The sequence below is a fragment of the Canis lupus genome, chromosome 13 (genome assembly GCF_048164855.1).
Source record: "Canis lupus baileyi chromosome 13, mCanLup2.hap1, whole genome shotgun sequence".
In the NCBI taxonomy this organism is placed as follows: Eukaryota; Metazoa; Chordata; class Mammalia; order Carnivora; family Canidae; genus Canis; species Canis lupus.
In genome coordinates, this window is record NC_132850.1 from 18056467 (window position 1) to 18076128 (window position 19662).

Consider the following 19662-nt stretch of genomic DNA (forward strand, 5'->3'; position numbering starts at 1 on the left):
GGTGGTATTGATGCTACGGAAGTGCCGGAACTCGGTGGAGGGCCCCACAGCCCCGAGCCGTTCAGAGGAGGGAGAGGCGGCAGGTGGGCAGGGGCGGGGAAGTGGTTGGGCAGCTTAGGAGCGGAAAGAAGCCAGAGCTATTAGCTTGTTAGCTTGGTGCCTGCGGGAGCACTGCTAGGAAGGAGCAGCACGCGTGAAACGTGGTTTTGTGGGGCGCCCGGGTGGCTCAGTCGGTGGGGTTGAGCGGCTGCCTTGGGCTCAGGTCATGACCCCAGGGTCCTGGGATGGAGCCCCTCCGTCCCCCCCGCCCCCCCCCCCCATCGGGCTCCCTGCTCAGTGGGGAATCTGCCTCTCCTACCCTTCTACGTCTCCCCTGCTTGTCCTCTCTCTGTGTCCAATAAATAAATAAAATTTTTTTAAAAAATTGTTTTGTTGTTGTTTTGCAAATGGGGGAAAATGAGGGTGGGAAAGGCATGAATTCCTTAAGGTCAAGAAGAAAGATCAGGACCCAGACCTGCCTTTCTGGAGATATAAGATTGGGACTGCCTTCTGAGAGCCATTGTGGCTTACCTCCATCCATGGGGCTTTAGAGGTGGCAAGAATTGTAAAGATGCACTAGTCTAATCTGAGCACGGTGCATCCTCCCCATCCTGGCAACATACCCATATTTTACAGATGAGAAAGCCAAGGCCCAGGGGAAGGGATTGCCTGAGCCACACAGTTGGTGGGAAGCCAGGTCTGACTCCCATTCAATCCAGCGCTCTCATAAGGACCTGAATGAATTGTGTGAATATGCTTAGAGGTGAAGCAGCAGTAATAAAGATAATAATGGGTACCATTTATTGGCCATCCACTAACTACCGTGTTTAAAAAGTTTACATACATTATTGACTTTAATCCTTGGTCCCATAAGGCAGATACTCTATTCCCTTTTTATGGAAAAAGAAACTGGGTTAGAAAAAGGTTAGAAACATGTCCAAAGGCACACAGCCAAAAATAAATAGCGGAGCCAAACTATCCGGCTAACACCTTCACTCCTAATCATATGCTGTTTACTGTCCCAGAGAGAGGCTGGAAAAATCATGTTTCTAATAATTACCTTAGATCACTCATGATGACAGAGAAAAATATGGGGCTCTTATCCCAAACTTAATATTGTTATTAATTTTGATTTTGAAGTATTCATGTTTTTTCTTTTTAATTTCCAATTACATGGACGAATTGCAGCTGGAGACAGGGAGACCCTGAACCTCAGAGAATGTAGAAGTTGTTTAGAGTCAAGCTGGTGAAGCTTGGAATTCAATGTGAAGCTAAGGAATTGGGATTTTATCTGCTAGACATTGTGGAATCAGTAAGTTTCTGCATAGAGAGGAGCCAAACAAAACATATCTAAATGCAAGACGTAGCCAACAAACCTCTGGAGTAAGGGTAACTATAGAGAAAAAGAAGGATAGGGGGAAAACCTCAGGGATTTCATACATTTTAAAATAAAGGAATGAAAGGAGTCAGTGGAAATTATACTGACATGGACCGTAAAGAGGGAGGCATTCTAAGATATGCAAAATGGTTAAGAAGAATGATGACAGAAAAGGTCAGGTCTGGCCATTGACGATAAATCATCAGCAACATTGGAGAGAGCTGGATCAGAAGAGTGTGTGCTCAAGGAAAGGGCTGGAGAAAGAAGGCTGGGGATGGGGAACGTGTAGAGGCAGCAAGCATGGGATACTTGCGTGAGAAATTTGAGATTGAGACAGGGACAGTGCATGGGAGCTTGAGGGAACCAGTACCAAGAGCCTATACATGTCTGAAGGTGGAGGCAAAAGAGCCGAGGGAAATGGAAGAAGCCAGGCAAGGGCCAGCTGAGAGAGCAAGGTGCTTGGGTTACCTTACTCAGGAAGAAATGGGATAGAAAACACAGGGAGCTTTCCAGTTAGGAAAGAAAGATCACTGCTTCTCATGTGGAGGGGATGGAGAACAAGGCTTTAGAGAAGGATAATTAGAGCCAAAGAGCTGGTTAGATGGGAGGACTCCTACTAGAACTCAAGTCTAGGAAAGCAAAGGGCATGAAAGGAATAAAATACAGGTGACATCCAAGTGGTGGAACAGCCCAGTTGGGATGATAATAAAAATAGCTCAATAAACATCGAGTGTTTACTATGTGCTTGGTATTATGTTAACATTTTTAATCCTAAGGTAGGAAAACACTAGACGAGGAAGAGATCAGGTTCTGAAGAGTGAAGCTAAAGATTTAGGGGTATGGAGTGGGATGGATAGGAAGATCAATCAGCAGACAGGTTGGGTTTAAGGAGAGATACTGGAGGCAGAGATATTAGTTAGCAGGCTGTAGCAATAGCTCAGTGGAGATGGAGCAGATGGACTTAGGAAGTAAAAGTGGTCAGGATATGATGGCTAAGTGTGAGTGTAAAGGTGAGAAGTTCAGTGCTGTGGATCTCAATCCTAGTCTTGAGTCCCTAGGACCAGAGTTGGAACCTTGACCATGGCTAGGGGAAGGAAAATGAGTATACTGGATGTCATCCATTTGTCCCATTCAGACATATTCTTATATCCGTCTCTACCATGCCCTGTGCCTTGTGAGGGTGATTTATATGGCCTATATCAATGGATTCCCTTGGGCTTTGGTTCCCGTTTGGGTTCTACTAATTGGAGGATACTATGGATTAAACTTTGTCCACCCCACTCCCTCTAAGTTCATATGTTGAATTACTAAGCCCCAATACCCCAGAGTGGAACCTTATTTGGAAATAAGATCACTGCAGATGTAATTAGTGAAGATGAGGTCATTTGGGTGAGGTCATTTTGGTCATTCAATCCAGGGAGACTGGTGTCCTTATGCAATGGGGAAGCATGGACACAGATACACACAAGGAGAATGTCAATAATGTGAAGATAAATGCAGAGATGGGGGTGATGCTTCTACAAGCCAAGGAATGCCACGTTTGCCAGGGAACCCCTAGAAGCTAGGGGAGAGGCATGAACACAGCTCTCAGAAGGAGCCAACCCTAATGATGCCTTGAACTTCTAGCCTCCAGAACTGTGAGACAGTACATTTCTGTTCTTGAAGCCACCAACTTTGTGGTAGTCTGTTCGGCAGTTTTAGCAAACTAATACAGGGGAGAACAATGGGTGGAGGGAGAGTGAGCCAGAGCTATTTATTCCCCTGGCTCTCTCTCTGCCATGGCGTCACAGGTTGGCTCTCTACCAAAGGTCACACTCCAGTCAGGCAGCCCTCTCTTAGAGTGGCTCTCTCCAGATCTAGTAACCACACTCCCCCCTTGCCCCTTGCCCCCTACGGGTGGTACAGTTCCCAGCTGTTGTTAGCCCTGGGGTACGGCACTATTCCTTGACGGTTTTCCTAAGTCCTGCCTCATCTTTATAAATACACCCTTTATTAGACTCTCATCAAGATGCTCAGTTTGAGTGTGCCATCTATTTCTGCCAAGACCCTGATTAACATAGTGGGTATGCTTAGTAGCCCATAAAAAAAAAATACCATTTATTTTCGAGTTTGAATGAATCGGGAGAATCCATAACCAGAATGGCCTAAGCACATTTTTAATAAAGATTTTATTTATTTATCTGAAAGAGAGAGAGAGAGAGAGAGAACATGGCGGGGGGATGGGGGAGTGAGGAGCAGAGGGAGAAGGAGAAGCAGACTGCCCGCTGAGCAGGAAGCCTGATCCCAGGACCCTGAGATCATGACCTGAGCCAGAGGCAGACACTTAACTGACTGAGCCACCCAGGTGCCCCTGGCCTAAGCACATTTACTGCTGCGAATGAATGGCTTAGAGAATGAGGGAGCTTAGCATGGGATCAAGGTGGCACTGTCCAGGAAGATTTCCTTCACTTAAGAAACATTTATAAAAAAAAGAAAAGAAAAAAGAAACATTTATGGAAGGCCTACTCTCCTGCACCAAGCACTGCTCTAGGTGCTGGGGGGAAAGAGACAAATAAATCATGGCGCTGTGGCCCTCAAGGAGCTCACATCTAGTAGTAGGAGGCAGACACATAAACAATTCCTTGCAGAAAGCATCACAGGTACGGTAGTAGAAGTCAAGGCTGGAGATAAGAACTTTGGAATGGCCAGCTTACAGGAAAGGCAATGGACTCTTGAGGAGCTATGATAATTAAGGGGTGGGAGAGATGCCAGGATAAGAGAACAGGAAGGAATAATTACAATAGTTCAGATATAAACATACTATGTCCTAGGCACTGTGCTCTACTTAGATCAGCTCATTGTCCTCTTCACAACTCTGCGGGGCTCTGTCATTATCTCTGTGTTATAGATGAGAAAATCAAGGCTCAAAGGCTTTAAATTACATGCCCAAGGTTACACAGCTAGCAAGTAGGTAAAAGAGGAATTGAACCTAGCTCTGACTCAAGAGTTTGTGCTTTTAACTACTCGTATACTCAGAGCCAGGAGAGATGGTGATATTATGGAAGCCAAGGTAGGAGAGAATTTAAAGGAGAAATGAGCCGTCACCATGACATGCCCAGAGAGACCAAATAAATTGAGGATTGACAAGACCCTACCAGACATGGCAATTACAGGGTTTAGAGTGAACTGGGCCTGAGTAGTTTCCTTAGCAAAGCAGAAGAACTAACCGAAATGGTCTGAAGAGCAAATGGGAAGTGAGGATGTGGAGATGTCTTCTCAAGGAGTCGAGCATTAGGGAGGAGAGAGAAAACAGGCGAGTTAGAGGAGCTTAGTCAAATACATGAACCCGGCTTTATGTCAGCAGCAGTACCAAACGTTGTCAGTGTCAGGGAGCCCAACTATGAGGACAGACAGAGGGGGATGGACGTGAGGTCTGAGATGTTTGTGTTGTGGGGTTGGGGTGGGTAGGGAGGTTGAAAAAAGAAGTCTGGTGGGTTTGGATCTGTCCAGGGTATGGGGAGAGAGGGGCCTGCCATCAGCTTAGAGGTAAGTAGGAATGGTTGGCGATGTGAGTGGTGCAGTAGGACCCTGACTCCGCCATGGGTGGGCACACACACAGAGGCATGGTCCCCAGGCAAGAAGGGGGCAAGCCTCGGTAGTCCATCTGGGCCTGGGAGGAACACAGGGCCACTGGAGTCTTCTCTGAGGACTTGGGTAGAATTTCAAGGGGGCTGGGTTCTACTTCCTCAAAGGCATCTGAGACTGCAGCCTTGGGCTGGGAGAGATGGTGGGGAAAGGAGTCTGGATTAGAGCAGGTGTGGTGGGGGCAAGACCTGGACTGTGCAGGAAGGAGGGTTAGCTGGGGGCAGGGCCCAGGGATGGTATGCTGGTGGGGCAAGGACCTTGGAAAAGTGGGCAGTGGGGCAAGGATCCAACTCTAGGCAGGGCTGGGAGTGGGGAGTAGCAAAGGGAACACACTCACCGGACTCAGCGCTGCAGCATCCCTAAGGTACTGGCCTAGGACCCGGTGCAGGTCTGGAAGTGAGGGCCACAGGGCGTGCTTCAGGCTCCTTGGGGAGAAGGAAGAGGAGACTGAGTCACAGGGGTGAATTGAGAGGGAAGGGGAGACCACTGAGCTGGGGGTGAGTGAGGCCGAGGTCAGGGAGTAAGGCTTGAAGAAGCAAGAGTCAAGGCAATAAGTGAGATAAGATAGAGGGGCGCTGGTGAGAGGGAGGGGAAGGGGGGGTCAGTGGTGGGAACATGCAAAAAATAGCCCTGCTTCAGGGCCTTTGCACTTGCAAAGGAGCACTCTGCTCCTCTTGATTTGTCATCCCATGTCATTTAGGTCTTTGCTCAACTGCCATCCTGAGGGAGAAGCCTTCCCTGACTGCCATGTCTAAAACAGTACCACCTCCCTTCCCTGTCACTATTTCCTGCTCTGCTTTATTTTTCTTTTTCAGCACTTATTGACTCGTATGCTTATTGTATACACATTAGATTATCATACATGTTTGTGTTTGTCTGTCTCACTCCACGAGCATATAAACTCCATGAGAACACAGAGTTTGTTTGCTGAGTCCTATATCTCTAGGGGATAGATAGCACACTTGTCTGGCTCATAGTAGGTGCTCAAGAAATTAGTTGAATGGGTGAATGAAGAGAACCGGGGGGGCGGTGCTTATTACTAAGTTACTGGGGTAGGTGGTCTCTCTGGGAAGAGGATAGATTAAGGTAAATTGGAGAACCTGCATTGGAAAGACTCGCTGAATAACATTTCAGGTTTCTTTTGCGACCTCACTCACACTTTCCAGGGGAGGAGTGATTTATCTGGCAAGTTGGGGACAGGAAGCTGAGTTTGCCTGATTCAGCAGCATCCCCCAACTGTTTTGTTGGATCTGACTACCTGCACAGAGGCGACAATCCGGTCTGCTCATACAGATGAGTGAATTAAAAATTCAAAGAAAGACACATTCAAGGAGAGATGAGAGCATAGAGGAGGGACATCTGACCTAGTCTAGGGTTACCGAGAGAGGCTGCCTGAAGGAGCTCCCTTCTGAGATGAGTCTTCAAGAACCAAAAGATGTTACCAGCAGAAGGACTGAGGTGGTGTGGATTCCATCATCATATTTGTTTGTTATATTTTGCTTTTCTATCCTTCTGTTTATAACTTCCCATGACATTTCTCTTCAGCTTTTGTCTTCCCACATAAGCAAGTCATTAGCAACATTTATTTAAGGGTGTGCTATTTGGCAGGCACTGGGCTGAAGATCTAAAGATGACCAAGTAAGGTATAGAGAAGATACATAAAGAAATAAACACTGTAAAATGCTACTGGTACTGTGACAGATGTCTGTACTGGGGCACAAAGAGGGTAGCCAACAGGGAAGGTTTAGGAAAGGTTTCTAGGAGCTGGTGGAGAAAGTTATTTAAAGATAAAGGGGTATTAGTCATCCAGGGAGCATGTCCCTGGCAGTGAGAAGCAAAACCATTTGACTTATGGAGGAAATCACCAACAGTTTGGCAAGGCTGATGCACAGGGTGGGAGGATGTAGAAAGGCTGGCAAGGGTCAGATTTTACAGAGCCTTGCTTGTCATTCCAGAGCCTGGATTCTATCCTAGGGAGCAAGTAATGAGGCTTAAGGAGGGGAGTGACAAGTTAATGTGGATTTGAGATTATTTGGGTGGCTGTGGGAGGCTAGATTGGAGGCAGAAGAGGGTCTGTTTCTGTAGCCTGACAGTGTCTGTAGGGCTGGAAAAAGAGGACCACTGTTTGAGGGAGGTTTAGGAGGTGGGATGACCAGCCAGCCAGGCCAGACTGGATAAAGGGGAGGGAGGTGCCTAGTGTTCGGGTTTGCGTGATGCGTGGGCAGCAGCCCTGTTACTGAGATGGGGAGTCAGGAGGTGGGGTTGCTGGAGGTGTCCCGTATAGCGGCACGTTAGAGAGTAAGGAGGCGTGCGACCCCCAGGGGAGGCGTGCACGAAGTGGCTGAAGCCACAGGTGTGGACATGTGGTCCTCGGTCCTTGGCAGAGTGTAACCCTGGGATGCTCGTTTAGAGGCCTCCCACCCCTGTCCCCTGAGTGACCGGGGCGGTACCTGTAGAGCGCAGGGAACTGCCACCTCAGCAGCAGCAGGCCCAGGAGGGCGCTGACGCCCAGCACCACGAGCAGAGCGGTCACCAAGGTGATCCAGGCTAAGGGACAAAACCAGTCAGATCTCTGCGGCCCTGGGCCGGAGCCCCGGCCCGGCCCCTCAGACCCCGCCCCGGCCCCTCAGGCCCCGCCCCCGGCATCACAGGCCCCGCCCCGGCCCCTCCGACTCCGCCCCAGCCCAGCCCAGGCCCGCAGGTCCCGCCCCTCGCGCAGCCGCAGAGCGCCCGGCGCCCCGCGCGGCCCTCACCGGTCTCGGAGGTGGTGTCCACCCTCACCGGGTCTGACCAGGCGCTCCAGGGGCCTTGGTAGGTGGGGCCGTGGAGCCTGGCGCGCAGCTGTAAGCGGTAGCGGGAGCGCGGGCGCAGCTCCAGGGTGTCTCCCCGGGCCCCGAGAGGCGGCTCCAGCACCTGCGCGGGGGTGGGGGGTGGGGGGCGGGGAGCGAGGCGATGGGCAGGCTCGGGCGGCGGGGCCTCGGCAGCCTGGCATCTTTGGGCCAAAGCCCTACCGCCCTGAATCTCCGGGGATCCCCGCCCCGCAAAGGGCCTCCCAGGCAAAATACATGCATCCCGGCGGAAACTTGCGAGACGGAGCCGCCTCGCCCTCCCGAGCCCCGAGAGGAACGCGCCCGACACACCGACCTCACCTGCACCGAGAACTAACTACTCCTCCTGACACAAGTGCACCCAGCACTGACCAGGTCCCGCGGGCATCCCGCCAGAAGTGCTCCCTAGGATCCGGGTCAGGCGACGGGAAACCCCGGGCACATTTAGATGCTCAGGGCCACATAGACTGTTCACATGCATCACATACAAGTAACATGCATCCAGCGGCGGATGCCAGGTGCTCAGGATACAGGGACAGATTCGTGTGGACAAGCAGGGAGGCGAGCAAACATAACTGCGGGGGATGTCAAGCCCTGTGCTAGGCATCGGGACAGAGGATAAATGAAACATGGTTTCTCACAAGTCTAATGAGGAAGACATGCAAACCCGTAAATAATTACGAGTAATTAGTGCAATAATGGTGATGCAAGTAAGGGAGAATGGGAGCATGAAGAGGCATGTCATGCTGCCTGAGTTGCTTGCTTGGGGGTTACAGAGTAGTTCAGGAACCCGCTAAGCAGGTGGATGGGCAGGCTGGGTGCTCAAAGATGAGCTAGGACAGTGGGGGTAGGGATCTGAGGACTGTTAGTACAATAACCTCAACTTCCGTGTTAATAAATGGAGGGAAGGGACAAGGGAAAAGAAGGAAGAGCCAAGGGTGATTCCAGGGTAAGTGGTAGTGCCACTGTCAGGGAACAAGTAAGTTTGAGGAAGACATACTATATGGTTCCATTTTATTAAGTTCAACAACAGTCAAAACTTATCAATGATACAGTGAGACTAATGGTTACCTTGGGGTATGTGTGTGGCCGAAAGGGGCAGGAGGAGCTTCTGGGGTGCTAGAAATAACCTATATCTTGATCTGGGCAATGGTTAAATGGGTGTATACATGTACCAATTGATCAATCGTATATTTAAGATATATGTATTTTACTGAATGTAACTTATACCCCTATAAAAAGGTAAAATAGAGCAGCCCAGGTGGCTCAGCGGTTTAGCACCGCCTTTGGCCTGGGGTGTGATCCTGGGAACCTGAGATCGAGTCCCATGTTGGGCTTCCTCTGTGGAGCCTGTTTCTCCCTCTGCCTGTGTCTCTCCCTCTCTGTGTCTCTCATGAATAAATAAATAAATAAAATATTTTTAAAAAAAAAGGTAAAATAAACTTAGGGAGGAGCAGGAGTTTAGTTTTGGATATACTGGATTGCAATGTCCCAGGGGCCTTTTGTGCAGAGCTGTCTGGTAAGAAGTTATAATACATGCGGTTAGTGAGAATAAAAGCAGAGAAAGTAATATTTAACTAAGTTATATTGAGTACCTTCTATCTGCCAGGCAGTATGCTAAATATTTATACATTTAATTTTTACTAATAACTCTGGAAGATAGGTAGTTGTATCTCCATTTCACCAATGACAAAAGTGAGACTTCCAAAGTTCAGGTAATTTACTTAGGGCATAGAAGTTCCTTTCCATACGGGTGTTGGAATGGTAAGTTTGTGATGGTTAATGCATAGTCATTAAAACTATAAGCAGTTACATAGGGTGAGCATATATATTTATCTAGAAAAAAGTCTAGAATGGGGCTATAGGAAGCATAACATATTCAGGAAGGGTGGAAAAGGAGGAGCCAGGAAAGAGTGAGGAGGTTCAGCCAGAGAAGTAGTTGAGAATCAGGAGACTGATATCCCAAAGGCAAAGGGAGCAGAAAACTTTAAATGGGAGTAGTCAGCAGTGTCAAATGCCAAGGACAGGTTAAGATTCCAGCTGAATCAGATAAACATAGACATACAAACCCAGACACAGGTACATGGATGCCCTCACTCTTGATAACAGATCCAATGAAACTCAGGAATACCCTGTATAGTGAGATCTGTGGGCATTTTTTCCTTGGTCATACCTTCCAGTCTTGATGGCCTTCTCCTGTGTATCGGAGCTGATAGCAGGTCTCTTGGGCTCCCCAGGATGATGGGTGTTGCCATTCCAATTCCAGCTGCCCACTGGAGACCTCCCTCCATTGCAAGTTTGGAGTGGGGATGAGCACTACGGGGATGCCAGCAGGGACTGGCCTAAGCCCTTTTGTGCATGAGATATCATGCCACCAGGGCCATGGGTCAGAAGTGGTGATCCTGGGGCATGGGGTCCGGGGCGGTAGGGGCAGAAAGTGTGTGGGAGGAGAAGGGAAGCAAGTTCTTACCAGCCTGGTGGATCCAGAAAGGGGAGCCCAGGTAGCTGTGAACAGCACCCTGGGCTGTGGTCACCTCCACAAGGATGTGAATAATGCTGTCGTTTCGTGACTTGAAGTGGCAGCGGGAGAACCGGGAGGGCTGTAATCCTGGATTTTTCTCCTCTTCACACTTCTCCCAAATGGGATCCCTAAGAATCATCCCCATGGAGTCATTGAGCCAGACCTACCTCCATACTAATCCTGATAAATCCCATCCCACGGGATATGGCCTGTAGGGATTATAATCTAAATCTTCCCTTGGATGAACTTCCAAAGCTTTCTGTCTTCCTGCCATGATGTTTTGTTTTCGGAAGTTGACTTTGGTGTCCAGCCTCTTCCCCTTAAGCAAAGAGCTAAATGATTCATGAAAATAGCCTGGGCCCTAGAGTTCAGGTCTTGGCTTATTGGTGTACTACTCTGGTAAATGATTTCTCTCTGCTCCCATTTCCTCATCTGTAAAATGGGTTAATAATCCTTACTTCACAGGATTGTTTCAAAGAGCCTTCATCTTTCTGGTGGAAAGATCATATTTTTCATCTCGTACAGTAGGCCTGTTAGTCACCTCTCTATGTTCTACTATTAGATGATTACAATAGCCTCCCAACTGGCTCTTCTGCCTTCGTTTTCACCACTCCCTTGTGGAGTTTGTTCTCCACAGAGCCACCTGAATTTGCTTCCAAAACGTTGATTTGAGGATGTCCAGAAGATATCACCAACCTGTCCATTTGTTTGAACCTTTCCCACTACCACATTCAATGAACCACCTCGATCTCTGGCCTGGATTAAGGCAAACGTCTAACTGGTGGCTCTCCTTCTACCTTTACTTCTTCATCATTTCACAGAGAAACATATCTTTTTAAAAGGAAAGTCATATTACATCACTCTTCTGCTTGAAATCCTTCAGTGGCTCCCTGTCCCCCCTTGAATGAAAGCCAAACTCCATGCCAGGGCCCACAGGACTCCATATGATTTAGTTCCTCCCTGCCTGGCCATTCATATCTCCTATAATGCTTCTTTTTTTTTGTTTGTTTGTTTAATGCTTCTTTTTTTAAAAAATTTAATTCAAATGGCAAACATATAGTATAACATCCAGTTCATCTCCTATAATTCTTTTTTTTTTTAAGATTTTATTTATTCATCAGAGACAGAGAGAGAGAGGCAGAGACACAGGCAGAGGGAGAAGCAGGCTCCATGCAGGAAACCCGATGCGGGACTCGATTCCGGGACCTGGGATCACCCCCTGAGCCGAAGGCAGACACTCCAGTGCTGAGCCACCCAGGCGTCCCCATCTCCTATAATTCTTAACACCAGTGTGCCACCCTTCATCTACATGGGCTGCCTTGCTGTTCTACAGATGTGCCCCGTACACCGCGTTTGCACTTCACCTTGCCCTGGATTACTCTGACTCTAGATCTCCATGTGACTCATTCTTTTTTTTGCCATTTAGGCCTCCACTCCCTGTCTGCTCCTTGGTGAGGCTTTCTCTGACCACACAATCTAAATTAGCACCCATCCCCCATGCTCTCACTTAGTCTCTGTCATATAACCTGTTCCGTGGTCTCTTCTTTTTCAGCCCTCCCTTCCTCTTCCGCCAACTACAATGGAAGCCCCAACAATATGGAAACTTTTCTGTTTTATTTGGCACTCTACAGTGTGGCACATAGCCACCCTCAATAATTATTTATTGAACAAATGAATCATGTCTCCTTCCTGATTATAATTCCTAAATGGCTAGCTATTACTAAAATTATTTACTAATGAATTTATGTATTTACTTCTTTATTCAACAGATAGTTGATCCATGTGCCAGGCACTGTCCTAGGCCCTATGAATATATAGAGGAATAATCAAGGAGCTCTCATTCCAGTGGGAATGGTAGAAAAACAGACAGATGGTATTTTTCTATGGTGTGTACAGCCTGGTTTGAGGGGTATCAAGGAGGAAAAAAAAACCCCTTTTTTAAAAAAAAGACTATTTATTCATTCATGAGAGACATAGAGAGAGGCAGAGACATAGGCAGAGGGAGAAGCAGATTTCTCAGAGGAAGCCTGATGCAGGACTCAGTCCCAGGATGCTGGGATCACGCCCTGAGCCAAAGGCAGATGCTCAACCACTGAGCCACCCAGGCGTCCCATCAAGGAGGACAATCTAACCCAGATGGGGAGGGTCAGAGAATACTTCCTGGACAAGGCAGTGCTTGGACTGAGTTTTGGACTATAAATAGGATAGGCAAAGGGGATAAACAGGCATCCCAGGCATATGCTTGTGCACAGATAAGAGATATGGTGCTTTGGGGGAAATTCTAAGTGGTACAGAATGCTCTTAGCTTAGAGGGCCTAGTGGTGAGTGGTAAGTGGCAGAGGGCAGACTAGGTCGTGGATAGCCTTATGACTTTTTTTTTTAAGATTTTATTTATTTATTAGAGAGAGAGAGAGAGAGAGGAGAGAGAGAGAGGCAGAGGGAGAAGCAGGCTTCATCATGCAGGGAACCTGACATGGGACTTGATCCCGGGCCTCCAGGATCACGCCCTGGGCTGAAAGCGGCGCTAAACCGCTAAGCCACCGGGGCTGACCCCTTATGACTTTTTTAAGGAGCTTGAACTTAGTCTTGGAGTAATTATGGATTGTAGTAATGTAGTAATATGTAGCAATTTAAGGATTTTAAACAGAAACTTGTCAAAATTAGCATTGTACTTTGGGAAGGTCACTGTCACCACACTTTGTAGGAAAGAATGTGTGAGGGCAGACTAGAAGCAGGGAAATCCAATAGGACACTTTTATGGTCTCCACGTATGAAGTGATGAGGACCAGAAACAGGGTGGTGGCAAGTAGGGTGGAGGAAAAGAGATGGATTCAGGGGATACTGAAGAGGTAGAGATGACAAGACTGTTTCTGATTGGACCTGGAGGGTGGGGAAAAAGCAGAAGTCCAGGGTGACTTTCATGTTTCAGGCCCAGAAAACTGAGTTGATGGAGGACAAAAGGAAGAGGAGCAGGTTTGGGTAAAAAAAATGGTGATGTCAGTTTTGCTTCCCTTTAATCCATTCATGACACCTCTAGACTGTGGAAATCTGTGCAGTTATTAAAAAGAATCAGTTACATCTTTTTGCAATGGGCTCCAAGACACATTTTTAAGGAAAAAAAGTAAGTTGGCAAACCATATATATAATGTGATCCAATTTATACTGAAAATTAAATGTTATCTATAGATATGTGTAAGTACATAGAAAAACTGCAAGAATACATTAAAACTGTTAATGGCGGTTTCTTCATGATTTATTAATTTAGCAATTTTTGCTGAGTAACTGCTAAGTTCCAGGCACTGTGGTAGGTGAGAATACATTAATGAGTAAAAGCAGACATTGACTTTGCCCTTAGGGATCATGTATAGTCAAGATGAGCTTTTCTCAGGGCGCCTGGGTGGCTCAGTCGGTTAAACGGTTAGACGTCTGCCTTTGGCTCAGGTCATGATCCTGGAGTCCTGGGATCGAGCCCCACTTTGGGCTCCGTGCTCAGCGGGGAGCCTACTGCTCCCTCTGCCCTTCACCCCACCTGTGCTCTCTCTCTCTCGCTCATTCTCTTTCTCTCTCAAATAAATGAGTGAAATCTTAAAAAATTAAAAAAAAGATCATCCTTTTTCAACTGGAGTCCTGAGACAGAATGATATTATCAGTTAAATAATCACATACAGTATAAATGTAAAATTGTAACTATGATAAGTACTTAGGAAGGAGAGGTATGTGGTACAATCAGGTGCTATTGGACCTGATGAAGAAGACCAGGAGCCAGTTCCCTGAGGAGGTGACATTTGAGTTGAGACATGAAGGATAAGTAGAAGTTAGGACAGGAGGGCTGGGTAGACAGCATGTATAAAGACCTGGAGGTGGGAGACAATGTGGCAGGTAGAAGAAATAAAGACTTGTAGAGAAGAAAAGGCAGCATGGTGTAAGAGGAAGCTGAAGGCATTTGTAGGGGCTGAGTCTTTTAAGTACTCTGTGAGGCCACAATAGGGTTCTTCTTCTTCTTTTTTTAAATTCCAAGATCAGTGGGGAGTTGTTGAAGATTTTTAAGCAGAGACTGTTGTGTTCATTTTTACACTTTAAAAGATAACTCTGGCTTCTAAGTGGAGAATGATTTGAAGGATTTAAGAGGTGATCAGTTAATAAGTCTTCTCAGTAGCTCAAGTGAGACATCACGATGGCTCCTACTAGGGGAATGGCAATGATGAACAAAAGTGGACAGATTCTGGAGATATTTAGTAGGTAAAGCCAACAAGATTTGGTTTTAACTTTCTTACACCACACACAAAAATAAATTCAAAATGGATGACAGACAGTACTCCATCAAAATCCTAGAGGAGGACACAGGCAGCAACCTCTTTGACCTTGGCTGTAGCAACTTCTTACTAGACATGTGGCTGTAGGCAGGGAAAGAAAAACAAAAATGAACTATTGGGACTTCATCAAGATGAAAAGCTTCTGCGCAGTGATGGAAACAATCAACAAAACTAAAAGGGAACCTAATTGGGGGGGGTGCTGGGTGGCTCAGTGGTTGAGCATCTGCCTTCACCCCAGAAGGAATCCTGGGATCCTGGGATGAGTTCCACATCCGGCCCCCCACAGGGAGCCTGCTTCTCCATCTGCCTATGTCTCTGCCTCTCTCTCTGTGTCTCATGCATAAATAAATAAAGTCTAAAAAAATAAATAAAAGGCAGCTTCCAAAATGGGAGAAAATATTTGCAAATGACATATCTGATAAAGGGTTAGAATCCAAAATCTATAAAGAACTTAACAAATTCAACACCCAAAGAACAAATAGGCCAGTTAAGAAATGGACAGAAGACATAAACATTTTTCCAAAGGAGACATACAGATGGCTAACAGGCATATGAAAAGATGCTCAAAATCACTCATCATCAGGGAAATACAAATCAAAACCACAATGAGAGAAAAAAAAAAAAAACACCACAGTGAGCTACCACCTCACACTTGTCAGAATGGCTAAAATTATCAACACAAGAAACAACAGGTGTTGGTGAGGATGCAGGGGAGAGGGGAACCCTCACACTGTTGACAGGAGTGCAAACTGGTGCAGCCACTCTAGAAAACAGTACGGAGGTTCCTTGAAAAGTTAAAAATAGAACCACCCTATGACCCAGCAATTGCACTACTAGGTATTTACCCAAAGGATACAAAAATACAGATTCGAAGGGGTACATGTACCCGATGTTCATAGCAGCATTATCAATAGTAGCCAAACTATGCAAAGAACTCAAATGTCCATTGACTGATGAATGGATAAAGAAGATGTGGGATATATATATATATATATATATATATATATATATATATATATATATATATATTATATAATGCAGCCATCAGAAAGAACAAAATCTTGCCATTGGCAATGACATAGATGGAGCTAGAGTGTATTATGCTAAGTGAAATAAGTAAGTCAGAGAAAGACAAATACCATATGATTTCATTCATGTGGAATTTAAGAAATAAAACAGATGAACATATGGGAAGAAGAAAAGAGAGGGAAACAAACCATATGAATCTCTTAATGAGAGAGTACAAACTAAGGGTTGATGGAGGGAGGTTGGCAGGGGATGAGCTAGATGGGTGATGAGCATCAAGGAGGGTATTGTGATGAACATCGGGTGTTGTAAGTGATGAATCACTAAATTCTACTTCTGAACCCAATAGTACACTATAGGTTAACTATCTAGAATTTAAATAAAAATCTGAAAAACACAAACTTGGTTTTAGATTGGGTGTGGGGGGAGTGACAGATCAGTGAGGTGCTTGGTGGTAATTCTTGAAGGTGAAATCTTAATTGGATTTGCTGGTGGAGGGGTTCAGTATGCATTTGAGTATGGGAAGGCCATTCAAAGTTTAACAAAGGTCACTCTGTCAGCAGCATGAGGGATAAACTGCAGGTGAATGAGAATGTAGGTTGTTGCAGTGGTTCAGGTGCTATGATTAAATCTGGGCTAAACCCAGGCCAATGGGGATGGAGAGAGGCTGAGAAGGTAAAATACCTATTGGAGGATGAGAGCATGGAGGCCAGTTGGTCTGGGGACAAGGGAGGGGAGTGAAGAGGACCAAGAGCAATCTCTCCCCTTCTGCATGATCGTGCCTCTCTCCCGTGACGTCCCAATCAGCAGTTCAGCTCTCACCTGTGTCCGGGGCAGCACCGTGCCCTGCTGTGATAGAAGAAGCCTCGGGAGCTAGCGTGGTCCCGTTGCTGCCACTGACAGGTAACATTCTTCAGGTTCAAGGTAAAGCACTGCAGTCCGATTTCCACTGAGTTAACAGAAGGAAGTCCCATTAGGGCCAACACGTTCCCACTCTCCAGATCATCTTTAGCCACATAACTGGGAATATTTACCCCCCTTCTTTGTTCTCTCCCCAAATATGGTTCACTCTGTCCAGTGGCAAGTTTGAAGTCATCAGGAAGCACCACAGTTCCTAGAGCTTCCATATCCATTCCACACCTCCTAGAGATCTTTTCTATCGCCTCCCCATCTTCCCACTCTTGTGTTGACTCACCTGCATCTCCAGGCAGGTCCACGGTTGCAGGGAGGGACCAGGATCCCCAGGAGCCATGGAGGGAGACCCCATCGGGTTGGCTGCGCAGCTGGAGCCAGTAGGATTTACCCGGCTGGAGCCCCGAGATGAGACAACTTCCACTCCTCACTGTTAGAGATGAAGCCTTGGGAGAAGAATCCCAGCCTCAGAATCTAGGTCTGCCTCAACTGAGACAGCCTCCATCTCTTATATTTGAAGCCCCATAGCATACCTGTGGAGAGATGCCCAGTTCCTCACTGGATAGATATGCACACAGACTAGGGGCCAGGTGAGTGGGTTTCAGGTGGTGTTCAGAGCTTTCTAGGGAAATCACCATTAACTCAAAGGCCTGAAACACTCAATTCTGTTGGTGTGAATGACCCAATGTGGGAGATTCCTAAATTGATATGGCTCCCAAGCCCATACTAACTCCCCAAGCACCAGCCCAGTCTGGAATCCCCAAAGTATGGCCTTCCCTTTCTTGGGGCAAAATCTGGGGGAGGATGTAGAAGGTGGGGTAGAAGAAGGCTAGGATACTTCTCTAGTTGGGAAGGTCTGCTCTGGTCCGTCCTGTTGGAGCATCATGGGCTGAACACATGGAGGCTGGTGCAGAGCTGGGTCTGGGTTCAGTCTCTGCAGAACTGGACAGCAGGTTTCTTTGGGCAGCAGCTGCATGACTGTGGGACCAATGGAACTCCTGGGATCCTTGGGGCCATAGCGGAGTTCATGCCTCAGGAAATCACTGATTTCGGGAGCTGGGGCCTCCCAGCTGATCTGAAGTTCCCCTGGCTGGCTCCCGCCAGAAGCCTTAATGATATCTGGGGGAGCTGGCAGGCCTGAGGGGCAAGACAGGGTACGTGAGAACTCTCTGAGTGCCACAGTTGATAGTTCAACCCATGGACTGTAGGGAGGGGAGCTGGAAGCTGGCTGGGACAGCCCGTGGATTCTAGATCACAGGCCATTGCTCTTGGAGGCCAGGGCAAGGAGGTTCCTTGGCCTGTTCTCCTTTCCTCATCAGAACAGTGACTCCACTGCAGGTTTGTTAGCCTCAGTGCCCTCATCTCTGTGTCCTTGTCACCTAGCACAGTAGGTGTTCTGTAACCGTTGAATGAGGAAATGAACAGGTTAACGATGGGGGGTGGGGCACAGGTTGTCTCTGGTATGAAATGAAGTCCAGCTCTGGTTGCCAAGAATGATACGGGGGTCCTGAAGGAGCTCTGGCGGTCTGCTAATGAAGGGCATCCGCATTGCCCTCAAAGGGCACAAACCAGGCTGATCCTAGGAGCTGGACTGAGGGCAGCAGAGAGAGGGGCCAGGGTGACAGGAGGGTGGCCCTTACCCACACTGTCCACATAGAGTACCCGCTGGGTCAGAGTCTGGTTCAGAAACACGTTCTTCACCCACAGGTGCAGGGGGAAGAAGAGGCGAACTTCCTCCTGGGCTGGAAACTGACACACGTATCGGGTTCCAAAGGGGAGCACGCTCTGGGAGCTCAGAGGGCAGGCGCGGGGCTTCTCCCTGTGGGCGTAGGAGGAGTCTGCTCTGCCTCCATGGCCACCTTGACAGGCTCCAGCGACCCAGGTCTGGGCCCAAGCCCAACTTCTATTTCCATTACTGCCACTTTTCTACTCAGTGCCTGGGACAGGTGGGGTTGGGGGGTATGGGGGGTTGGGGCTGGGGCTGGCCAAAGCACTCTGTTCAGTGGCTACTGAGGGCATGTGGTCCTCTGATAGGGCCAGAGGCGGGGGAGCTACAGGAGCCGGGGTAAATGCAGGGCGGATCCAGGGGCCTGTGGCACAGCCCAGCACGTACTCTGGGTAAGCATACAGCAGCTGGTATGTTCCATTGGGCGCTGCCTCTTCCTCATCCCAGAAGCAAGTGAGGTCCTCAAATGTTCGAGAGAAACAGTTCAGAGGCTCTGAATCCAAGGCCAGCAAGGAGGCACCTGAGGAACAGCTGGGGAGTTGGGCTCTGGTCCTCCCAGGCGTGTTTATGGACAAGAATAAGGGACTGCTGGGCACCTCCTACCTTGCACCCCTCCCAGGGCTCCCTCTTCCTGGGTATAGGTGATCTCCACCCTCCATACACCTCACCTTGGCTGGTGACTTGTGCCAGGTTTTGGGGGGCCAGGAGGAGGCAGGAGGTGACCACCAAGAGGGCCCAGGAGGGCATCTTCTCCGGCGCTGTATGCCTGCCTTAGCCCATCCTCCCCTCAGGAAGCCGGGCCCCAATCCCCTCCCAGGCCAGCCCCTCAGGTTCCTGTCAGATACAGCCCCACGTCCTGTCCCTGTCCCTGCCCCTGTGGGGCCCGTCCAGACCACACTGGGGCCAGGGGCCAGGGGAGGGGGAGTGGGAGTGGGCAGGAGCGTAGGAGGAATTCAAAAGAGAAGATATAGGCCTTTGAGTGCCGGAGGGAGATGGGGGTTACATTTCTGACCATGTCCCAGAAGGAGACGGAGCCTCTGGGTGCGTCTCTGTCAACTATTCCAGAAGAGTGTAGTATCCACAAGAAGAGCAACATTTACTGAGCATTTACTATGCTGCTCTGTGTCCAGGACTTTATTGCCTCAGCTCATCCTCACACTAGTCATATTTCCATTATGGAGACGAGGAAACTGAGATGCAGAGCAGAGAAGTTGAAAGATTTGCCCAAGATCACAGACCTTTATCACTGACAGGTAAAGCGCAGGAGGTCAAGCTTCAGAACCCAAGTGCTCACC

At 48.0% G+C, this 19662-nt stretch overlaps 1 protein-coding gene across 2 annotated transcripts; it reads right to left on the reverse strand.

The window, feature by feature from the left end:
- Positions 1-320: 320 nt before the first annotated feature.
- Positions 321-19148, reverse strand: MPL (MPL proto-oncogene, thrombopoietin receptor). Of its 2 annotated transcripts, none has more exons than XM_072772598.1 (12): positions 19036-19148; positions 18755-18887; positions 18282-18460; positions 17480-17778; positions 16925-17087; positions 16552-16678; positions 10340-10518; positions 10043-10185; positions 7795-7954; positions 7492-7588; positions 5379-5466; positions 321-4668 (listed from the first exon to the last, which is right to left on the reverse strand). In XM_072772598.1, the coding sequence occupies exons 1-12, from the start codon at positions 19112-19114 to the stop codon at positions 4573-4575; spliced, it is 1743 nt and encodes a 580-aa protein (XP_072628699.1). In that variant the 5' UTR covers positions 19115-19148; the 3' UTR covers positions 321-4572. The 2 variants fall into 2 exon arrangements, with proteins under 2 accessions (XP_072628699.1, XP_072628698.1); XM_072772597.1 differs by having other exon boundaries at positions 321-5171.
- Positions 19149-19662: the final 514 nt, after the last annotated feature.